General features: G+C 40.3%; 1 protein-coding gene across 41 annotated transcripts in view; it reads right to left on the reverse strand.

The window, feature by feature from the left end:
- Positions 1 to 21,413, reverse strand: part of LOC119976166 (disks large homolog 1) — a 426,844-nt gene that overhangs the window by 21,223 nt on the left and 384,208 nt on the right. For 24 of the 41 annotated variants that reach the window (XM_038816405.1, XM_038816435.1, XM_038816400.1 and 21 more), the window contains 2 exons: positions 10,793 to 10,859; positions 4,504 to 4,603 (listed from right to left, as the gene is read on the reverse strand). In XM_038816405.1, coding sequence (XP_038672333.1) covers positions 4,504 to 4,603; positions 10,793 to 10,859 — 167 coding nt within the window. Of the gene's footprint in view, positions 1 to 4,112; positions 4,159 to 4,503; positions 4,604 to 10,792; positions 10,860 to 21,413 lie in introns of all 41 variants that reach the window. The other 17 variants (XM_038816402.1, XM_038816438.1, XM_038816437.1 and 14 more) reach the window with 2 other exon arrangements.

Genomic DNA, 21,413 nt, shown 5'->3' on the forward strand with positions numbered 1-21,413 from the left:
AACTAGTTTACTGTTGGTCTTTATACTTAGGGTTGAGCTAATAGGAGACAGTCAATTAAGGCCTTGACAATTGGAGATATTAGTTCAGCTAATCCAACCATACAATAGGAAGAACAATTCACTTAGCTTGCGAATAATATTTTACTTCTTCATCCTGCAGCTACAAGAGTTGACCAAATACATCTTTTGTAGGAGGGAAGAGGCGGGACATTTCTTTAAGAAGCACAAATAATGATCTAAGTATTACATTGTAAATAGACTGTCTGAATTAATATCTCCATATGAGGCTCGGTGTTATATATCGTTTTATATTGCCCGTGAAGCACCTGGAGTTCATTATGCTAAAGACAGTGTAAATATTTGTTAATACCATTAGTTTAAAAAATAATGCTGGGTCTGAGATTTTGGAATTAGCTAGGACAAGCTAGAAAACACATTTGTCAACTGTCCCTACTGTGTATAATATACTTAAGTCTTCTGTTTGTACTCCACACTTGCCAGCTTCATTTATCACTAAGAATAAATAGACTGAAATTTCTCAAGTCACACAGGAGTAATACAAACCTTGATGATTGGTCAGCAGGTAAAGTGGTTGTACTGTAAACTAATTTATTCCCATTTTAATTTTTCTTTGATAATTTAAAAGACTGTTCATTTTAAAGAAATACTTCACGTATTTGCAAATCTCAGATATTCTGGGAAGTATTTACATCAAATATCGCCAAAACTTGAGAGCAAAACATTCTTTTTTTTTTAAATTTAAAGTACCCAGTTCATTTTTTTTTCAATTAAAGGGCAATTTAGCTTCACCAATCCAACTACTCTGTACATCTTTTCGGTTGTAGGGGTGAGATCCACGCAGACACGGGGAGAATGTGTAAACTCCACATGGACAGCGATCCATGGCCAGGATCGAACTCGGGCCCTCGGATCCGTGAGGCAGCAGTGCGAACCACTGCACCACTGAGAACGAAACATTCTACAATCTCTCTACATTTTTTGTAAAGGATAAATGTATCCTTGGAGTGATTCACAAAACACCCATTTTTGTTTTAAAGCTCTAAAGCTCTCGCTTAAAACATTTTCCTCTTTCAACATTATAGGTTCATTGGTGCCAAGTGCTGAATGTAATATTTTGTGATAAATCACATCCGACTAATAAGTGCTCTGTATGGATTTCAATAGGAAATTTTACAATAACCAGAGATGAAATTAAATTAAGGGGAGTTCGAGCCAATTCAGCAGGATTGGTCAAGGATAACTGCTTAAATATTGAATTGGATGTTTTAATACTTCAATTATTATTTATTGCACATTTTAAGGCTTCATCAAGTTATGACTGTAGAATAAGTAGGCTATACAGCAGACCATGTATCACCAGAGTTCCAACTAGCAGCAAAAGGAACGCTTCTGAACAAAATGAGAACAGGTTGAAAGGTTTCATTCTGTTGTTGCTATTTTTCATTTAGTAAATGCAATGAAGCTCAGAAACAAATGGAAACTTAAAAAATGCAAAATGATTTTTAGACAAACAAACTTGAACCTTAGTGAAAGGAGGAATATTTTTAACATCAGCATAACTTTCCCCAATAATTTGCCTTTTCTTCTCAACATAAGGCACAAGCCTTGACACAGTGCCAGTATTTTGACTCCACTTTTCCTCTTCATGACAACTCTTCATTTACAAATTAAACCAGCTATATCAACAGGACAGGGGCTTTATAACCAAACAACATCTTGTCCTCCACTGACATCCATATTTGGACACTTTCCAGCAAGGGCCATTAGATAGCAAGAACCTGCAGGTAGACATTTTCCCCATTCCTAGACCAAACATTGAGGCCAATTATAGCAAACCATCTCGTGAGTTGACAGTAACCAAAAGACCCTCCTAATCTATACTGAGTAATGCACAAGGTGGTGTATTTATCCATTGATTCAACATAAAAAGTCAGTCTTTGTTGTCTGTATTTCAAGAGGTTTTCTTTAAAGAATTGTGACGCCAAACAAAATATATTAAAGTCACTGTTTCTTGGCGTTTTGGCTAAGATCAAACGTCAGATCAAGCCCAAGATCAGGGGGCAATGCCTTTTCTCGTCAGCTTGGATCGTGCATGTCTCTCTTGTGGAGATCCTGAATTGGCTTCAATTTGAATTTGAACTGTTTTTTGGAGCAAATAATTAGTTGGATTAAGGGTTTGTCCCGGCCACTGCGCATTGGCTTTGTAACTTTATGGGTGGAATAAAAAAAATATATAAAAGTCCATTTTGGGGCAGTGGATATTGAGATTGGCACACTTGGGACAATACTTACAGGAAACAGGAAGTACAGAGTTCACAATGGGTATTATATAGATTTGGCTGTTTGATAAAGTATTTACATGGGGTGCAGAGTAGCTATTTCAAGCACAAACACTTACTCTGAAGTGTACATTTGTTTGATTGAGAAAGGTAAAATGCCAGCATTCAATCATATCAAAAATAACAAAATGCTTTTTGGCCCGTCATCTGTGACAATATTCTTCTACCCAACCACCACTCCACAAAGGTTTAGCACAAAACCAAAATGATTTAAGTAAGCTTGCAGCTGAAATGTTTTAACAAAAAAATGCCCAGGATACTTTAAAAAAAAATAAACATGCAATGCAAAGTATGCAATGCAAAAGTATGCAATTCTTCACAGCCTTACCTCAAACAAAGTGAAAGATGTTAGCCAGACTAAGAGCCCCAGTCAGTGAGATATGCAAAAGAGGTGCAAAAGACTAAGGCTATTCAATCATGTAAGCAAAAGCCGAATACTCTTATTTATAATCTGAAAATCAGTGAATAAGTATAACAAAACTTACATGGAGAAACATATTGAACTTGAATAAAAACATAAACCCACATAGTAAAAACCTGACTTTGCTTGCTGTTAATGAAACATAAGTAATCTTGAAGCCATCTTTCATTAAGCAATTTTCTGCAAAAATAATGCTATTGAAGCTCACAGATAAGGGAAATACAAGGATATCCAGATAGAATTTTTGACTATTTAAATTTGGTTTCTTTTCGCTCTCCTTTATTATATTTACAGATCGGTTCCCATTTCTAACCAAAACAACCACTGTATTTTTTAAATTAATCAATCTCAAGAAACTGATCAATAAAGTAGACAATAACCAGGACTGCACGGACACAGAAATAGCCTTGTAGAGAGGAAGGGCACAGTGAGCCCACTGGCTGAGATTTTGATCTCACCCTGCACGAAGGTGCAGAGCTAGGGCAGGATGATATTTTGGGGGCAGGAGGCAGTCAGTCTCCATCAAACCCCCTTCAACTCGTCAACAACAACTCTGATAGTAGTCTGCTCATCTCGGAAACATGGAACAATGGGGGAGGGGTGACATATTTTGCACTTAACAAGAGAACCACCTAACGTAGCTAACTGAAGATCAAATAGGTTTCAATTTCTAGACCTTTGAATGTCTGTGTTCATTTTCTTTCACGAGAGCAAAATACAATTCCTCACACCTAACTGTTTTGGCTCAAAGAAAATAAAGTCTGACCCCAGTGAGGTTTACTATTTTAAGAAAACTAAACCCGAAACATATTTAGTATCGTTTTTCCTCCAGTTCACAGTATAGTGATTGCACTGATGTCATTATGTAAAAAAGGAATAATTTGCAATGGTCTCCAAGTATTTCCTATGTTAACATTTAATGTCTGATCTTCCAGTTCTAGTTAAATACTGAACTGATATTTTCAGTTCAGAACACAAGCTGGCATGTTTACTTATAAATGGATGCCAGAGAAATGACCCAGTTACAAATACTTAGAAGAAACTTCAGCTTCCATCTAATGTTTAAAAAAACATTTTTTACATTTACATCCTCCCGGTTAACAAATTTATAAAATAGATCTAAAATGTTTACATAGGAAATATTGCCAGAGATTTTACAACCTGTCTTTGCATGGTAATGATTAAAAAAGTAAAAATAAAGATGGAAAACCAATAACCATGAACCTCCCCCATGCCAGCAGAAACCTACGAACCATTAGAGAAAGCAACAAAAATTAGCTTAGAAAACAGATGGAGGCAAATGTGAATGGAGAGGATTTTCCGGGACTTACTCAGGCCTTTTGCTCCCATAACGTCGTCACCTAACCCGGGGATCTCCTGTAGAGTAGTCCCCAGACAGCAAGCAATAAGAAAAAAAAACAGTCACAGAAAAAAAACCGTCAGTGGCACATAACAAGACTACTACCATGACAAGACAGTTTTGAGTGAACGTAACTGGTTTGGGTGTTTCTCAGTCCAGGATTTAACCAGAGTCTCAGCATATAGATATATTAAAAGTTGGAATTGCACAGGTAGCCAACTCGGAACAGACACACAATTTTTTTTATAAAGGAAGAGGGGACCAGTTGTATTCCGCAAAAGCATGTTGCCATGGTAACACAGTAAAGGTCCCTACTTGGAGATTGACCTTCTCTGCAGGTGTATCAGTTTGTAGCTACTTACGTTCAAGATCACTGGTTTCCTGCTCACTCTGTTCCTTGTTCTTGTAGAAGGGAAATTTTCGGGAAAAGATGTTCTTTTTACGCTTGTCATTGAATGACTGCTGAGGAAGAGAAGGAGTGGCAAAAAAAGGGGTGTCTAATGTCCACGCGATTAACGCCAGACCCTAGAAACGCAGGAAAACTGGCTTGGGCACCATCCTTGCAAATTTTAAATATAATGTTTTTAATGCTAACTTTGCCAAGAAAATGATGCACAATATGTATTCTGCTCCAAAAACAAATATCCTTCAGATTGCAAAGGAAATCTATAAAAAAAAGCAATCTACAGAAACCCCCAGGACATTTTGTAAAATATATGTAAAAATAATGCAGATTATAGCTGTGATGCCATTGAAATCTTTATAAGGCTAAATAGAAATGCGCTGGCTATAGAGTCACTTCCAAAAGAGAGAGATTGGTCAAGTTCTGCATCTGAGATAATCAAAATAAGATAGAAGAGAATGGTCAAGTTGGATTTCTTTTTTTAAAGTTGGCAACAGTAGGGATTTAAAAAAAATACTTTTTGCAAGAGATGAGGACAAAATAATCTAGAAACATGACAAACTCAGATGGATTGAAATTTTCAAGACTGTGAAACGAGGAGACAGGATGAGATATGCGGCTGCATGTATGCTGTCGTGCAAATTAAATTCTTGGCTATGAACAAACTTTAAACTTAAAAGTTGTTGACTTTTAGCAGAAAGTTAATTAATTTAATCTATAGCCAATATAGTAGATTGAGAGCTTGTGCACCAAAATAATAAAAATCCAATTTCTCAAGGATTTCAGGTGAATCTAAAACTAGATTAGTAATTTCATTTTAGAATAGAGACCAGTGGATAACAAGCAATTCACACAAAGATGATTAAAATCAAATCAAATTCAAAAATTTTGTTTGTCATGCTTTAAGACATTGCAAGACAAAAGAGAAGGAAAGAGACTTTAGAGTAAACTTGACAGTGTGTAAAAGAACCAACTAAGGGGAAGAGGGCGAGAGGGACAGACAAAAGAAGACAGTAAGAGTGTGTGTGAGAATACACAAGTGTGTGTGAGAATACACAAGTGTGTGTGTAAGGGAAACTGAGAGCATTGGAAACTTATTCAATAAGACAGCTATCTGTACAGATTATCTTTAATAGAGGGCAAGAAATTATTGAAGATTTATACAAGGGCTTTATATAGAGAATTAGTTTTATTGATGTATACAGCATAAATATTTATGTGACAAAACTTAAGAAGCAAGTAGGAACCAGTAGTTGTGACATTGATTGTTCAATGTTTGTTGGATTCTGCCTGCATTGCTTGAAACACAAGTCATTTCCCCTCAATTTAAGATTTGGAAAACATCAAATGTGCGAATCAATACTAAAGCAGTCTCCATTTGGATACTCGGTAATCAATTTTAAATTCATCCGTTTTACCTCTTAACAACAGCAGAATGCTGAAACTAGTCTGCAAATTGTTCCAATCTAAACAGCGATGGAAAAATCATGGCCATCAATTTAAAAATAAAAATAGCATCAGGTGTCTGACTAAAGGCACAACCCAAACCGTGAGAGAAATTGGATTTTGAGCTGAAGAAGTTTGTTTTTCCAAGTAAGAGAACATGCGTAGCGTGCTAGAGCCTGGCATCAGTGAAGCCATGCCAGTGTTTGAATGTGGGTAAATGATACAGCCCTGTGGGATGCAGATCTTCATCAATGGCAAGCGTAGTTTTTTTTCCTCATTCCTTTTGCTATGTAATACATGCATTTTATTTTTGCACACGTTAGTACACAACTGTTTCAACCACATATGCACACAGATTTACAATGTTGCTTTTCAGTTTAGCAGGAATTACCACCATAAGGCATTTTCTAAAATCTACAGCAATTTGAAGAACAGTGCAGCATGCTGTTAAAGTCTTTTGGTCACTCCTTGGCTAAATGTTTTTGAAGTACAGCAGTTCAGATTTCTGCAGAGATACCGATAAAAACATCTGACATTCCAATATTTATGTATCAAAAAGTATAATTTAAAAGCACTGACTTTGTAATTTTTAGATTATGGGTAAGTAAAAGATTTCTGATCAGCAATGTAATCCTTCCCCAACAATAGCACTTGATCAGCTTCAAAGGAACTTAAAGGGCAGTAATTTCCAAGCTCCAGGTTATTGTATTGGGGCTACTCCAAATATGTGCTGGGGGACTGCCCCAGGAAGTTCACAGGTAAGGTTTACACGGCAATTGCCTGGAAGTGCAAACTTCCCCAGGCCAATTGTCCTGCACTAGGAATAATCTGGAAATGTGTTTTAAATCATTAAGGTCAGACAGTCCCTGACTGGGTAACATCAATAGCTCCCCAGAAAATGTTAGAAGAATTAATATCACTTCTACCTTCTGGGTAACTATTGATGTAACCCACACAACACTTGGCTCACATTCCCAACCAACCCCCTCCCCCCAAAAGAGGACTCTAACCCCCACCCTCAAAACTCCTGGGGACACTTCTCCTCACCTTCCCGTCACTACTAGTCCTAAAACTCACCCCCATCCCCACAAAGGCCCAACCCTCCACAGCAGGCCCCAACTTACTCTGGCCCCAGACCTGGCTTGGCCTCCCTCCCAGGACAACACATCCCAAAACCACCCGGGTCTGGTTTAGCTCACTGGGCTAAATCACTGGCTTTTAAAGCAGACCAAGGCAGGCCAGCAGCACGGTTCAATTCCCGTACCAGCCTCCCCAAACAGGCGCCAGAATGTGGCAACTGGGGGCTTTTCACAGTAACTTCATTTGAAGCCTACTTGTGACAATAAGTGATTTTCATTCATTTAATTTCATTCATTCAAAAGATGTGCAGGCTAGGTGGATTGGCCACGCTAAAAGAAATTGCCCCTTGATTGGAAAAAATTGATTGGGTACTCTAAATTTATAATAACAAAAATTGTTAGAACGTACCCGAGAGGTATTCTAAACTTTCACACAGAAAACTGTTTCTACAAAATTGTGCAGAATACGAGATCATAAATGTGCATTATTTAAGGTGATTGTATTTTCCCCAAATGCACTAATTGAGAGCAAGAGCCATAAGTTACCCACAAATGCTGACAGAAATGCAATACCCATAATCTAATGATAATAATTAACATTTAAAGATGTGTGTTTATCTTGGTTCCAGGCCACTGGAATTAGTTTTGATCTCAGAATTCCCGTGCCACTGAAGAGACACTTGTTGTGTTCAGAATCCAAGATAAATACAGTCACGATTCATTAATGCTGGATTCTTAACAAACAAATTGTACAAGAACATGACATCATTGCTGACACACATTATAAGAACAGTCCCATCCTTTAAAAGTATTTTTCTAATTCACTGGTCACGGAACTTTAAGTAAGTGAATCAAGAAACATTTCACTTGGTATGCGCGTCACAAGATTGCAGGCTTGAGTTGCACTCCAGGACCCGAGCACAACAATCTAGGCTGAAACCCCAGTGCAGTATTCAGGGGGTGCTGCACTGTCAGAGGTGTTGTCTTTTGGATGCGTTCTTTTTTAAAATAAATTTAGATTACCCAATTATTTTTTCCAATTAAGGGGAAATTTAGCGTGGCCAATCCACTTACTCTGCACATTTTTTGGTTGTGGGGGCGAAACCCACGCAGACACGGGGAGAATGTGCAAACTCCACACGGACAGTGACCCAGTGCCGGGATCGAACCTGGGGCCTCAGCACCGTGAGGCGGTTGTGCTAACCACTAGGCCACTGTGCTGCCCCTTTTGGATGCGTTCTTAAGCCAAGTCGTCATCCACCTCTAAGGCAGACATAAAATATCCCATGGAAATATTTCAAAAAGGAGCAGGGGTGTTATCCCTGGCCAATATTTTATTCCTCAATCAACAGTGCAAACAGACAAAGAACAATACAGCACAGGAACAGGTCCTTTGGCCCTCCAAGCCTATACTGGTCATGATGCAAACCCGTGCCAAAACTTCAGCATTTCCTTGTGGCCCTCTATACCCATCCTATCCACGTGTTTGTCAAGATGCCTTTTGAACGCTGTTAATGTATCTGCTTCCACAACTTCCCCTGGCAGCCGTTCCAGGTCCTCACCACCCTCTGCCTCGCACATCTTCTCTAAACTTTGCGCCACAGACCTCAAACCTATGCCTGCCCATCAACTCTATCCATGCCCCATATAATCTTGTAGACCTCTATTAGGTCACCCCTCAACCTCCACCTTTCTAATGAAAACAGTCCGAGCCTATTCAGCCTCTTCACATAGCTAACACCCTCCAGACCAGGCCAGGTCCTGGTAAACCTCCTCTGTACCCTCTCCAAAGCCTCCACAACCTTCTGATAGTATGGCGACCAGAATGGTGCGCAATATTCCAAGTGTGGCCTTACCAAGGCTCTATACAACTGTAGCATGACTTGCCAGTTTTTATACTCTATGCCCCGTCCAATGAAGGCAAGCATTCCGATGCTTTCTTGACTACCTTGTCCACTTGTGTTGCCACCTTCAAAGATCTGTGGACATGCACGCCCAGATCTCTCTGACTTTCTATATTCTCATTTACGGTATAGTTCCCCTCTATGTTAGACCTACCACAATATATCTGTTCTTTATCGCATTGCTGTTTGTGGGATCTTGCTGTGGGAAAGTTAGCTGTCACATTGCATTACATCAGAGAATAAACTTACTCCATTGCTGTAAAGCACTTTGGGGATCTGGTGGATGTGAAAGATGCTACATAATTGCAAGTCTCTCTTTTTGGAAGTTTGCAACATGTTAAAGAATTAAGGATTTGTCTTTATTCTGGAGTTGTCTTGCTTGCTTTATGTATTTTTGTTTGGGCTGGGGGGGGGGGGGGGGGGGGGGGGAAGAGAGAGAGCGAGAGAGAGAAGGACCTCCAAATTTGGACAGCTGAAATGAAATAAACAATCAGTGATCGAATGTATAATCCACTATAGGAGAACAGAATGTGTTGTCAAGATGACACCATGGATAGGGAAGGAAGTAATAATAGGATGGTTGAAGACCCAGTCCATGTTTGCATTGTCCTGAGAGACAGGATTCACCATATAGCTGCAGGGTTCCAGGGTTCCTTTTTCTTTCCTAGTTCTGACTGCTAAAGGTGGGAGATGATATTTAGAGGGAGCAGCGGTAGGGATGGATGCTGAAACAACAAAGCTGCTGTCATCTTGGGTGGAGTTTTTAGGGTTGATCATAATTACAAAGCTTGTTCAGAGCAAACTCCGCCCAATTAAAATTCCCATCTCTCAGGTTAGAGGAGGACTGAGGAGTGGCATTAAATAGCAATTATTTAGAAGTTATTTGCTTGGCTGACCCTCGCTCTCTTTCCTTCCCCACCCCAACCTGACTGCAATAATGACAGTGGGAAATGCGATCAGAGAGATTGCAGTGGAAGATCTGACGGCAATGCTTCTTTATTGAAAGACACACATAACTTATGTTGGCCTGAGGAACCTTGGGCCAGGTTTAAAAAAAATTCAATGTTTAAAATTTAACAGGGGATATCGAGATCTAATTTTGAAATCTGCTTGTAACCTTGTACTTTACCTTTAGTTCGATGTGGCTATGGAGTTTCTCAAAAAAACGTAAACATGTTTCACCCTTATCTGCAATTTGTTGCAAATGATAATAAAGTTGCCTGCAGAGGTAGTGCTTTGTAACTGCAAGTGGTGAGGTGGTCAGCAATTCAGCCGTTATTCATTAATGTTCAATTGGATTGCTGGACCCGGTTACCTATTCTAACAGAACACTAACACCACACCTTTGCCAGTACTTAACCAGGTACTTAACTACTCCACCCATGAGAGAACTCTGCCACAAAGCACAGTAATGCTCAGTGAAAAGTGCTGCAGAATTATATGGAATATGCTTAGATTTTTGCTGGAACTCAATATCATCTTACATTTATGTAGCACCGAAAAATACACCAGATGCTCGCCCATCAAACCACAGACTAATTGCACTCTGTGGAAACTGGCTCAAAGAAAATACACGGTCAAATTTGATGGAATAATACTTCATTGGGCAATCCTCCCAGCTTGTTTCCTCAGTTCAGAAGTGCAAGTTATTATATAACATACACAGAGAAACAACTTGATGCTTCGGAGACATTTTTAAAAAATCTTCAAATAAATTAGGCAATTTTAATCAAATATAGACTTTCAGAACCTCATAATGTGTGTAAGCACTTTTACATTCAGAGAAACACATGTAATAAAACAAATCTCCACCACTTACCCCTTTATCTCTTGATTTTGAATTGAATTTCACCGTCTTTAACCTGGCTCGTTCTTTCTTCTCAACTCTTATGATTGAGAACAAAATAAGAAAACCAAAATTTTAGAATGGAACAGTGCATGTTCAAATACTCGGAAAGCACCTTTCATTATGGCATTTTTAAGCGGAAGCTCATGCCTTCATTACCGAGCGCACACAAGCAGATGAACACAGCATTATTTCCACTAATAATGCTGTCAAGAAAGGCACATAAATAATTAACCTACTTACAGCTGAGCAGACTCGAGACACTACAGCCTAGAAACAATACCGATAAAAAAAGCGCTGGCAGCAAAATCTGTTTCACTTACTATTTTAGTTAAACATATCTGAAACTTATTGGGGGTAACAAAGTGCTGATTATACTATTTTTTATTTGAAACCAAATTGTGGGATGGCATAAGCTTTGCAAATTAATTCCTGACTTTCAGAGTAGAATTCCCAAACCCAAACCTTGCGACCACAAGCAGCATCAACTGGCAACAGGGAATGTAGTACAACCCCCACTTCTCCCCCCCCCCCCCCCCAAAATGGGCAGTCATGGTAGGGATTCCCTCCCACATCATGCAGCAATTAAGAATGTAACCAGGTCTCTGGTTCTTTCTACTGACCTGCATAGGTGTGGATTATGGGAATAACATGCAGAAATAGAAGAAAATAAAATGAAGGTATAAAAATATGAATAAGCACCATTCAAAAGTAGTGTTCTTTGATTTACTTACACCTACTTCAAAGGACACACGAGAACATCACCAATCAATTTCCTCTAAGTTCTTTGATACTATTTAGGAGCTGATACATTACATGATAGCTGCAATTTCTTCTACAGTGGCAAAAAGTGGTATTTTTCATACTATTATCTAAAAATGGTAGTCAGTAGTCAAAAAGGTGCATCCAGTCGATCCCATTTGACTATGCACAGTAATTGCATTCATAATCCATCAGGCTTTGAAAGTGTTTTTTTAAAAAAAAAACTTCAAATAAATCAATAAATTCACTGTAACAGATCCTACTTTAAAAAAAAATAAGAGTCAAACTCATTTACATTCGAATTGCAATGGTGAAATACTAAATGGCAGGTCTGGCAGCATCTGTGCAGAGAGAAACAGAGTTTTAAAAAATAAATTTAGAACACCCAATTATTTTTTTCCAATTAAGAGGCAATTGAGCGTGGCCAATCCACCCACCCTGCACATCTTTAGGGTTGTGGGGATGTGACCCATGCAGACTCCCTGCGGAGTGACCTGGGGCCAGGATCGAATCCGGGACCTCGGCGCTGTGAGGCAGCAGTACTAACCACTGTGCCACCCTGAGAAACAGATGTTTCAAGCACATATGACCCTTTTACAGAACTGTCTTATGGACTCGGAACGTTAACTCTGTTTCTCTTCTATGCTGCCAGACATACTCAGTTTAGCCAGCATTTTCTGCTTTAATTTCAGATTTCCTGCATCTGCAGTATTTTGCTTTTAAATACTAAATAGCATTTAATTCAAAGTTTCCCATTCTTATTAAAGGCCCCGCCACTCATCTATCTATACATCAATTTGCTTCTCAACTTCAAACTCTTGGATTTCCCACCCCAGGAACCATTTTAGATCACTTAGCCATTCACAATTCATTCAAAAGTTGTACCCAGCCAGATCAAAATGTTTATTTTTTTCAATAAATGTAGAGTACCCAATTAATTTTTTGCATTAAGAGGCAATTTAGCATGGCCAATCCACCTACCCTGCACATCTTTGGGTTGTGGGGGCAAAACCCACGCAAACACGGGGAGAATATGCAAACTTGACATAGAATTTAGAGTGCAGAAGGAGGCCATTCGGCCCATCGGGTCTGCACCGGCTCTTGGAAAGAGCACCCTACCAAAGGTCAACACGTCCACCCTATTCCCATAACCCAGTAACCCCACCCAACACTAAGGGCAATTTTGGACACTATGGGAAATTTATCATGGCCAATCCACCTAACCTGCACATCTTTGGACTGTGGGAGGAAACCGGAGCACCCGGAGGAAACCCACGCACACACCAGGAGGATGTGCAGACTCCGCACAGACAGTGGCCCAAGCCGGAATCGAACCTGGGACCCTGGAGCTGTGAAGCATTGGTGCTATCCACAATGCTACCGTGCTGACATGGACAGTGACCCAGAGCCGGGAACGAACCAGGGACCTCGGTGCCGTGAGGCAGCATTGCTAGCCACTGTGCCACCATGCTGCCCCAGGCTTGATCAAAATTAAATGACATGATAATTATTTTCCCAGAGAATAGTGAAGTGTCACAGTCGCAGATGACCATAGGCTGCTTTTCCCTTTGAGGGGGAGAGCTGACTGGTGGTGGTTTAACCTGAGGATCACCACACCTCAGGCGTGACACGAGGTTGAGAAGACGGGCCCTTCACATATAACCTCAGCCGGTACAGGAATTGGAACTCGCACCGTTGGCCTTGCTCTGCATCATGAGCCAGCCATTCAGCTAACGGAGTTAAACCCCCCCAGAAAATAGAGGTGCTGGGAAACAGGCTGCGAGCTCACACAGTGGATGTCGATTCACTGAATGTCTTGAAGCAAGAATTGGGTACATTTCTGGCTGAAGTGGAGATCACCTCTTATAAAAGTAGAGGCACTGCAGAGAATTAATTTTGGGTGACATCTTGGGAAAGTTTTGACTGTCTCGATGGGTTGAAGATGAATTTCCCCAATTTGTTTTCGCGCAAATTGGTGAATCATCTGTTAGCTTTTGAAGAGTTGGAGTCAATTTATTGTGTTAGATAAGATATCACAATTGTATTACACAGGTTGGATGGACAAAATTCCTTTCCTGTCTTCCATTGTTGTGTTTGTAATTTAAGACCCAGAACTATGATGCCTTCTTGTTTGTACTTAAACTTTTTCTAATAGTCAGATTTTTCCAGAGTCAATGAGCAAAACTGAGTGCAATACTTCAAACCTAACTCAGTGCTTTGAAGACCTGCTTTGACTTATCCTTAGTGGATTACACACCCACTACAGTTGCTACGCACTGAAACCTTTCATTATTTTGCATTCCTCAGTATGATATGCTACTCCCCATACACAACAAAGCATACCATTCTGACTTGGAACAATGTCGCTGTTCTTTCGCTATTGCTGGGACAAATCCCGGAACCTTGCCATTGAGGGAGTACAGCGGAAGTTTACCCGGCTAATTTCTGGGATGGTGGGATTGTTTTATGAGGAGAGATCGAGGAAATTGGGCTTGTATTCTCTCGAGTTTTGCAGAATGAGAGGTGATCGCATTGAAAATTACCGAATCTTTACAGGGCGTGACAGGGTAGATTTAGTAGGATGTTTTTCCTGTCTGGTGAATCTAGAACCAGGGCACAGAGTCTTAGAATATGGGGCAAGTCATTTAAGACCGAGAGGAGAAGGAATTTCTTCTCTGAAAGGGTGGTGAATGTTTGGAATTCTCTATACAAGAGGGCTGTGTCAGCAAGTTCAAGCAGAAATCAACAGGTTTCTGGATACTAATGACGTAAATACAAGGAGATAATAATAATAATATTTATTGTCACAAGTAGGCTTGCATTAACACCGCAATGAAGTTACAGTAAAAAGCCCCTAGTCATCATATTCCGGTGCCTGCTCAGGTACACAGAGAGAATTCCGAATGTTCAAATGACCTAATAGCACGTCTTTCGGGACTTGTGGGAGGAAACTGGAGCACCCGGAGAAAACCAAAGCAGACACAGGGAGAACATGCAGACTCCGCACAGATAGTGACCCAAGTCGGGAATTGAACCTGGGACCCTGGCGTTGTGAAGCCATAGTGCTAACCACTATGCTACCGTGCTGCCCTGAAATGGGGTTAATAAGGAAAAATGGCATAGTGGTAGATGATCAACCTTGATTGAATGGCCTACTCCTGGACCTATGTTCATCTGGAACTTCATATATAACAGCCCGGTGGGTGTATCTGCACCTCACCGACTTGAGCAGATCAAGAAAGCAGCACAACACCACCTTCTCAAGGGGAACGGGAGATGGGTAATAATTGCTGGTATTGCCAGCGACACCCATATCCCAGGAACAAAAAAAAAAGCCACTATAAAGAATCATTCAACTTGACCAGAAATATCAATCCATGGGATAATACTTGCTTTGGCTATTTCCAAAAAATGGATCATTGGGAGAAAGAGAGCTAGGCGACCACTAAAGACCCATACCCTGGAATATTCCCTTTATGAACTTCTATGAGCTGATCTTCGTTAAAGCCAAATAAGGAAGAATCGTTTTCACAAGGGTGGGTAAAAATGGTAAGTAATGGCGCTGAACTGGTTGAAGGACATTTCAGCGACATGGCTAATTAACAGAAACACAGAAACCCTGCAGCACAGACTTTCAGAGCAGTGCAACTCCATTTCAGATTGAACAAAGATACGTGTAATTCAGACAACTGTGTCCAGCATCTATATCAAGTTTAAATAAATCCAAGTTTATAAGTAGTTCTAGTGGTATTTACAACAGCTTCCGAGTCTGTCAGCCACGTTTTTAGAAAATAGCGAACAAGCTGGATAATTATTAAAAGTATGAAAACAATCCAGAATCTGAAACAGAATCAAATTTTCAAGTGGATCCACAGCCAAAAATACCTGAGGTCTCAATTTCAGATACATTTAAGACCCTTTAATTATTTGCTCTTTGTAAAGGAGGAAATTAATGTATTCTTCAAATTTGCAGTGATGATCACCCCTCACCTCGATCACGATTCATAGAACTGAGAATTTAAAAAGTTTAAAGATGAATGACCTAACTTGTTAATCATTACCAAAGTAGCAGTAGGCAGGAAAATCCAGAAATTAGGCCTAGGTGGTTGAAGGCTTAACTGTCACTGGTAGGGCACTGAGTGGAGCTTCCAAAAGAGTTAAGTAAAGAAAATAAAAAGTGCTTGAAGGGTAGGACTGGAAAAGGAGCAAAGGTTTGGACAAAAGGGTGAGAATTTGATAAATCAAGGATGCGAGACTGGGAGCCACTGTGGCTCAGTGAGCATGGTGGTGGCTGGCAGTGCGAGGGAGTGGGTATTAGTGCAGGTGAGAAAAAGATGAGCTCAGATTTATAGAGGGTTAGAAAGGGCAGGAGCCAAGACTAAAGGACATTGGGACAGCTAAGTGTGTTAGTGAGGGATAAATATTGGACAGTACACTATTAAACTAGCCTGTTCTACTTTAGTTAATGCTGTTGGGTCTTTTAAGTCCACCTGAGAAGATAGTAGGAGCTAGGGAATCATAGAATGGTCACAAATGGCAACCATTTGGCCCATCATGTCTATGGTGACTTTCTACAAGAACAGCTCAAATAGTCCCACTCCCCTATGTTTATTCCCTGTGGCCCTGCTATTTTAAAAAATTCAGATAATTACCCAATTCCTTCTGAAAATTACAATTGAAGCTGCGTCCACTATACGGTCGCGCAGTGGTTAACACTGCTGCCCCACGGCACTCAGGGCCCAGGTTCGATCCCTGCCCTGGGTCATTGTCCGTGTGGAGTTTGCACATTCTCCCAGTGTCTGCGTGGGTCTCAACCCCACAACCCAAAGATGTGAGGGTAGGTGGTCTGGCCACACTTAATTGCCCTTTAATTAGAAGAAAACAATATTCTGTATATATCAATAACTGTTTTCGCAACCTCCCCTGCCATTTTCAATGATTTGTGCACATATACACCCAGGACTCTGTTCCAGTATCCAGTTCAGAATCCACCCTGTTCCAGCATCCAGTTCAGAATACACCCTTTATTTAATATTGTTTCCTCTCATCTTCCTGACAAAATTAATCATTTGACACTTCTCTGCATTAAATTTCATCTTGCTACCTGTCCACCCGTTCCACCAGCCCGCCTGTGTCCTCTTGAAGTCTGTCCCAGCTTTTCTCACTGTTCACAAGAGTTCCAAATTTTGTGTCATCTACAAATTCCCTCAGACTGATGCAGTCCTGGTGAGATACCACTCTTAAGCACAGCCAGTATTTCTGTACCTCCTCTGAAATGCAGCAATGATAATGTAGCCCTCACTCCGAATTGCACTCAGTCAAGATCATGTGCTTGCCTGTTGTGGAAATGGACCCACGCCTATCTGACTCTAAGGCAAGAGCATCACCACTGAGCCAAAGCTAACACCCAGTGAACCAGAGCATTCCATCTTAAAAAAAACATTTGCCGGTTATATTTTACAACCAGTTAAACAACACACAGACAGAATGGGAAAATAAAAATAATCTTTCTTAGTGTCACGAGTAGGCTTACATATTAACACTGCAATTTAAGTTACTGTGAAAATCCCCTAGTCGCCACACTCCAGCGCCTGTTCGGGTACATGCAGGGAGATTTCAGAATGTCAAATTCACCTAACAAGCACGTCTTTCTGGATTTGTGGGAGGAAACTGCAGCATCCGAAGGAAACCCACGCAGACACAGGGAGAATGTGCAGACTCCGCACAGTGACCCAAGCCTGGACTCGAACCAGAGTCCCTGGCGCTGTGAAGCAACAGTGCTAAGCACTGTGCCGCCAAGTAACCAATTTCTAAATTGAGCTTTTTGGGGACTAAGGAAAATGCTGTAAATCCCCAGATGTCAGATGCAGAACTTCACAGCTTTAATCTCCAATTGTCTGATTAGAATCAACATTGCTGTTATGTCAAATAGAAAATTGATCTTAGCTCGGACTATTGTAATCCAAATAAGTGTTTGTCATTGTAAAACAGATTAAAACTGGCAGCACTTGTGTTCCACATTATATTATATATTAGTGAGGACGTTGTTTGTCTTCATTGGGTTTTAACATTGATTTATAATGAATCCTCAGAAATTTAAATCTCGTTCAAGATTATTCTCAGCAGGTGTTACATATTCCACAAATTTTGCCCGATGCATTAAGTCTGGATTAAAAATAACAGCTCACTGGCAGATGGAAAAGATAATATGAAGCAAATGGCACTATGCATCTTGATTCCATTGATTCTGCATTCACATGAAAATTTCATTGCACAGCAGTCAGCTAATGTTGAACATTCAAATTCAGCTTCCAAGGTACACAACATGCTGACAAAATAATCCAAAATTCACACCAAGAGAGCAGGTAAAATAGCTGTAAAGCCTACTCCAAAGTTCCTAAAGTAGTATGCATTTAAGTTTTAATTAACAGTTTTATATTGCCTGGCTTTGTTCTGTTGCTAAGATTGAATATGAATGTAACCTTGTTTACATGTAAACCTGTGAAAGTCAGGTTGAAAGAAGTATCGAAGGTCCAACACTGCATTTTCCTTTCCAATTAAATGCATTTTGTTAATTGAGACATTAGTTCAGTTCATGGAGAACAAATCTCACTGAAGCAAACCACAGAGCCCCTGTGGAGGGAGGGAAGTGAGGCAGAGGTTGTTCCCTTTCTTCCATTTCACTGTAGCTGGTTGTGATTTGCATCACATTAGGAGCGGTGGGTTTTCAATCACTTGTATTGATGGTACTGTGGGCAGTTAAATAGAAGGGGCTTTGGGGTTTGTTGGCAACATTTGATCAGAGTTAGCTTGGTGAATGGTGCTGGTTCTTTGTTAGTTTCCTTTCCTCTAACTTTCAATGTGATTGTTTTGACTGCTACATTAGTTCTATGGGAGGAATTTAAACTATTTTCTGTTTTTAAAACAGCCATTTTATTGAGAAAAATCTTGACCCTTTTCATCAATTTTACAGGTCGGCTGATTCGTTCACTTTCTAAAATGGATGATTTTTGCTAAGCATGCACCAAGTCTCATTTCAAATCTGAAATTCATAACTTGCCTAAGGAACAACCATTAAAATGTGAAATGCTTTAATTTAAGATTTAAATGCTTAAAAAGAAACCAACACATCAAAGCAACTTCATAAGCAATCTTACTTTCAGAAGTACAACATGATGCATTGACAGCAAATCACCTGGAGGATGTGAAAAGTTCACTTGAAAATTGTACGTTTTGAAGACAGTTTGTCAGGAGACCAAATGACACCCAGTGTTGGACACTTACTAAAATTGACTGGTGGCAAGTTTGCTTCCGAGTAAAGAAAATGCTGCAAATTGTTTAAAAACAAAAATGTAGAGTACCCAATTATTTTTTTCCCCAATTAAGGGGCAATTTAGCGTGGCCAATCCACCTAACCTGCATATCTTTGGGTTGTGGGGGTGAAACCCACGCAGACATTGGGAGAATGTGCAAACACCATACGGCCAGTGACCCGGGGCCAGGATCGAACCCGGGTCCTCAGCGCTGTAGACAGCAGTGCTAACCATTGTGCCACCCAAATGCTGCAAATAGTTAAATGTTGCAGTAACTGACAATTCTTCTGGGAAATATAAAATAGAAAGAAATGGTCAAAGTTAGCATGGTACCTTAACTATTAATGGTAGATGTAGATTATCTGAGATTCTAGATGCAAAATATGAGAGGGGTCCATTTTGCAACTCCTGAAGAGCTGGGTTAGCACAACTTTCAGTTTTTTTCTTCTGCAGTACTCATGCTGAAAGACTTGTCAATAAAAGAAAGAACTTCCTGGACATCTCAATTGACGATGGACGTGATATTGAATTCCAGCAAAAGAAGTTGGCTGAATTTTGGGTCCAAATGTGAGCAGGTCCCCATCACCAGATAGGGCCATCAAATTTCCATATCAGTTGCTACTTTGACTTCATTCAAGTGTTTGAAAATCCATTCCTGTATTGTTAGTGCCTTGTGTCGAAAACAACTTACATTCAAACTATCACCCCAAACATTATGCACTTGTTTGAACAAGCAAACTTATCCATTACCTCAAGGCATTATTTGAACTATTATAACTTTCCCCTTGGTGCAATGCGGAGACATTTAAGAAGTTAAAACATTAAGCCTGTGTGCTGACATAGGTACATGGGCAGTTCATAGACTTGGAAAGGGATACGTGATGAGCAAACTTCAAGGACATCTGTACTCAGATGCACTGATGAATAGATTGCTCCCACTCTAATCCCAATTACAAAGTGATCACACGATTTGAATGCTGCATTACAAACTTGATTAAAGGTTAAGAAATATTTTACATCTGAATTATTGGAAAGTTTCCACATGCCAATAAGTGTACTGTTAAGAGGACAGAAGCATTCAGCAAACTCTATCTGATGGTTTCAAATCCAGGGCTTGAAATACACATCTTCCAATGGGCCAAGGCATCAAACTCCTCAAGCTTTAATTTACAAAGCATATCTTGCAACCAGCATTCTAACTGGATTAACAGAAATCAAAATGAGTCTGTTGCCACAAAAACTACATCTGCACAAGGCAGCTTTTGAAGCTGTCTTGTCTCATAATATCAAGAAACAGCAAACAAGTAATTTACTGACACTCACTCCAAGTATGGCAACTGATCAGGTTACTAATTTGTGCTGATCTATGTTCTATAACACTTTGCCAATGGAAATAAAATCTGCTGACTCCATGGCAAAATGCTAATTTCATCGCAGAATTCCTACATTGCAGAAGGAGGCCACTTGGCCCATCCGGTCTGCACCGACCCTCTGAAAGAGTACCCTGCCTAAGCCCACTCCCTTGCCACAGCTCTGTAACCCCAAAATCCCAGTAAACTTTGGATACTCAGGGACAATTTACATTGGCCAATCCACCCAACCTGCACATCTTTGGACTGTGGGAGGAAACCGGAGCATCTGGAGGCAACCCACGTAGACACATGGGGAGAAGGTGCAAACCACAGTCACCCAAGGTCGGAATTGAACCCGGGTCCCTAGCTCTGAGGCAGCAGTGCTAACCACTGTGCCACCCTGAATTGACTTAAGTTATACTAATTAATAACAAGATAGCAATTGTGGTTTGATATAAATCTGGTGCTTTCCAATAACATTTTAAAAATTGTTCAGTGAGCGCGTCGCTGGTCAAACCAGCATTTACTGTAAACCACTTATTCTGGTGACTTGCCTTCTTGAACCACAGCATTCCATGTGGTACAGGTACACCCACAGTGCTGTTAGGAAGAGAGTGCCAGGATTTTGAGCAACAGTTTTAAAGTGTGCAACTTGGGAAGAGAATTTCCAGGCGATGTTCCTATGCATCTGCTGCCTTTGTCTTTCTAGTAGTAGAGGTCACAGGCTTGGAAGGTGCTATGGAATGAGCCTTGAATGAGTTGCTATGGTGAATCTTATAGATGTTTTACACTGCTGCTACTGCGCATTGATGGTGGCGGGACTGAATGTTTAAGGTGCTGGATAGAGTGACAAACAAGCGACTGCTTTGTCCTGGATGATGTTGAGCTTCTCAAGTGTTGTTGGTGCTACACTCACCAGGCAAGTGGAAAGCATTCCATCACACTCTGGACTTGTGCCTTGCAGATGATGGGAAAGGGCAGGAAAGTAGTCACAAGGAATGTCAGATCAGCCACGATCCTATTGAATGGTGGAGCAGACTAGAGGGGCCGAACGGCCTACTCCTATTTTTTATGGTCTTCATGGACAGGATTTAAGAGTCAGGAGGCGAGTTACTTTCCACAGATTTCCCAATCATTCACCTGCTCTTGTAGCCACAGTATTTATAC

This window comes from Scyliorhinus canicula, chromosome 13 (genome assembly GCF_902713615.1).
Source record: "Scyliorhinus canicula chromosome 13, sScyCan1.1, whole genome shotgun sequence".
NCBI classification, from domain to species: domain Eukaryota; kingdom Metazoa; phylum Chordata; class Chondrichthyes; order Carcharhiniformes; family Scyliorhinidae; genus Scyliorhinus; species Scyliorhinus canicula.